The 3,078-nt window shown below is 49.0% G+C and overlaps 1 protein-coding gene across 1 annotated transcript; it reads left to right on the top strand.

Annotated features, from left to right (window-relative positions):
* Positions 1 to 268: 268 nt before the first annotated feature.
* Positions 269 to 2,534, top strand: LOC124030755 (tyrosine-protein phosphatase non-receptor type 2-like; the record flags this gene model as incomplete). Its single annotated transcript, XM_046341960.1, has 2 exons — positions 269 to 461; positions 2,204 to 2,534. Coding segments are annotated over 2 exons (383 nt in total), but the record flags the coding sequence as incomplete, so codon positions are not given.
* Between the last annotated feature and the right edge of the window lie 544 nt (positions 2,535 to 3,078).

The following is a 3,078-nucleotide window of genomic DNA, read 5'->3' as shown; positions in this document are numbered from 1 at the left end:
CTGTCTGTCTGTACAGAGCCAGAAGAGAGCTGTCCAGAGAGGACAGAGCGACAGTATGTGATTCACCGCCTGCCCCTCCTCCCAGGTGGCTCTCTGACACCCCCGCCCCTCCTCTACCCCCACCACGACCTTTAGACACCCCCACCCCACCACAGCCTTTAGACACCCCCGCCTCCCCTCTACCCCCACCACAGCCTTTAGACACCCCCACCCCACCACCGCCTTTAGACACCCCCGCCTCCCCTCTACCCCCACCCACGACCTTTAGACACCCGCGCCCCCTCTACCCCCACCACGGCCTTTAGACGCCCCCCGTCCCCCAGTCGGCCCTCAGAAAAGCCCAACGGCCAGCCACTGCCCAGTGTGGAGCCTGAGCCTGTGGCGTTGTCCAGAGAGGACCGGACATCAGGAGACGGGATGGATCCAGACAGCTCAGAGAAGGACCTGGCGGAGGTGCCAAGGTCAGTACACCTCCAGGTGTATTCCCTCTACTGCTTCTCTCTATTGTCTGCTTACCTCCTCCTACTGAAGCTGGCTGTGGGCCTTCAGTGCTGGGCAGACTGTTTAGACCCTTCCAGACTCGCATGTATAGATGGCAATCAATTAGGACCCCCCCCAGACTCGCATGTTGAGATGGCAATCAATTAGGACCCCCCAGACTCACATGTATAGATGGCATTCAATTAGGAACCCCCCCAGACTCACATGTATAGATGGCATTCAATTAGGACCCCCCAGACTCACATGTATAGATGGCATTCAATTAGGACCCCCAGACTCATATGTATAGATGGCATTCAATTAGAACCCCCAGACTCACATGTATAGATGGCATTCAATTAGGACCCTTCCAGACTCACATGTATAGATGGCATTCAATTAGAACCCCCAGACTCACATGTATAGATGGCATTCAATTAGGACCCCCCAGACTCACATGTATAGATGGCATTCAATTAGGACCCCCAGACTCACATGTATAGATGGCATTCAATTAGGACCCCCCAGACTCACATGTATAGATGGCATTCAATTAGGACCCTTCCAGACTCACATGTATAGATGGCATTCAATTAGGACCCCCAGACTCACATGTATAGATGGCATTCAATTAGGACCCCCCCAGACTCACATGTATAGATGGCATTCAATTAGGACCCCCAGACTCACATGTATAGATGGCATTCAATTAGGACCCCCCAGACTCACATGTATAGATGGCATTCAATTAGGACCCTCCAGACTCACATGTATAGATGGCATTCAATTAGGAACCCCCAGACTCACATGTTTAGATGGCATTCAATTAGGACCCCCCAGACTCACATGTATAGATGGCATTCAATTAGGACCCCCAGACTCACATGTATAGATGGCATTCAATTAGGACCCCCCAGACTCACATGTATAGATGGCATTCAATTAGGACCCCCCAGACTCACATGTATAGATGTCATTCAATTAGGACCCCCAGACTCACATGTATAGATGGCATTCAATTAGGAACCCCCAGACTCACATGTTTAGATGGCATTCAATTAGGACACCCACAGACTCACATGTATAGATGGCATTCAATTAGGACCCCTCCCCAGACTCACATGTATAGATGTCATTCAATTAGGACCCCCCCCAGACTCACATGTATAGATGGCATTCAATTAGGAACCCCCAGACTCACATGTTTAGATGGCATTCAATTAGGACCCCCACAGACTCACATGTATAGATGGCATTCAATTAGGACCCCCCCAGACTCACATGTATAGATGGCATTCAATTAGGACCCCCCAGACTCACATGTATAGATGGCATTCAATTAGGAACCCCCAGACTCACATGTTTAGATGGCATTCAATTAGGACCCCCCCTCCAGACTCACATGTATAGATGGCATTCAATTAGGACCCCCCAGACTCACATGTATAGATGGCATTCAATTAGGACCCCCCAGACTCACATGTATAGATGGCATTCAATTAGGACCCCCCCCCAGACTCACATGTATAGATGGCATTCAATTAGGACCCCCCCCAGACTCACATGTATAGATGGCATTCAATTAGGACCCCCCAGACTCACATGTATAGATGGCATTCAATTAGGACTCCCCAGACTCACATGTATAGATGGCATTCAATTAGGACCCTTCCAGACTTCTCTAACCATGTAATGAAACCCTCATCCTATTATCTTCTTCCAGTCTGAGGAAGAGACACAGGGAGGAGCGTATCGCCTGCACGGCCCAGAAGCTTCACCTGATGAAACAGAGACTGACGAACACAGAGAGGCAGAGAGAACGCTGGCTGTACTGGAGGCCTGTCCTGCTCAACATGGGGGCTGGAGCTGCCGTGGCCCTGGGGCTAGTGGTGGTTTGGCTCTTCTCCCAGTGATTTCCCTCCCTCTGTCAGAGCTGCCGTGGCCCTGGGGCTAGTGGTAGTTTGGCTCTTCTCCCAGTGATTTCCCTCCCTCTGTCAGAGCTGCCGTGGCCCTGGGGCTAGTGGTGGTTTGGCTCTTCTCCCAGTGATACCCCTCCCTCTCTGTCTTTTTTTGCACCAGTACCTGGGACACGGTGCCCTCTCTCTCTCTCTCTCTCTGTAAGATACATTCTCATGGTCTGTTTGTGTATTTATTTCTACAGGTCAAAACCAAGATTGGGGTCAATTCCATTTTTGATTCCTGTCAATTCAGGAAGTACACTGAAATTCCACATTTCAATTCTCTTCAAGATTTTTTTATTTAATGATTTAACATTTTGAATGTAGTTTTACTTTCTGAATTGAAATGGTATTGAAATGGTGTTGAACTCAACCCTGGTGGAAAGGTCACTAGATCAAACCGTCCCGGTGTATATTTTGGTTCCTGTTTAAAGTTCTTGGTGGTAACATCTTGGTCTCAGGCTGTTGGTGCTCCAGTTGGCAGCACCTGATGAATGTACTGTCTGAAACCCCCCCCCCCTATGCAGCGGCAACAGACATCATGTGCAAAAGGCTCAGTACGAAACAACAAACATCTTGACCTTTTTAAAAACTTTTTCTTCCGTTCATTCTTTTTATTTCATTTTAAAAGGTCAGATTG

Source organism: Oncorhynchus gorbuscha, unplaced genomic scaffold (assembly GCF_021184085.1).
Source record: "Oncorhynchus gorbuscha isolate QuinsamMale2020 ecotype Even-year unplaced genomic scaffold, OgorEven_v1.0 Un_scaffold_15095, whole genome shotgun sequence".
NCBI classification, from domain to species: domain Eukaryota; kingdom Metazoa; phylum Chordata; class Actinopteri; order Salmoniformes; family Salmonidae; genus Oncorhynchus; species Oncorhynchus gorbuscha.
This window is presented reverse-complemented; position numbering and strand designations above follow the sequence as displayed.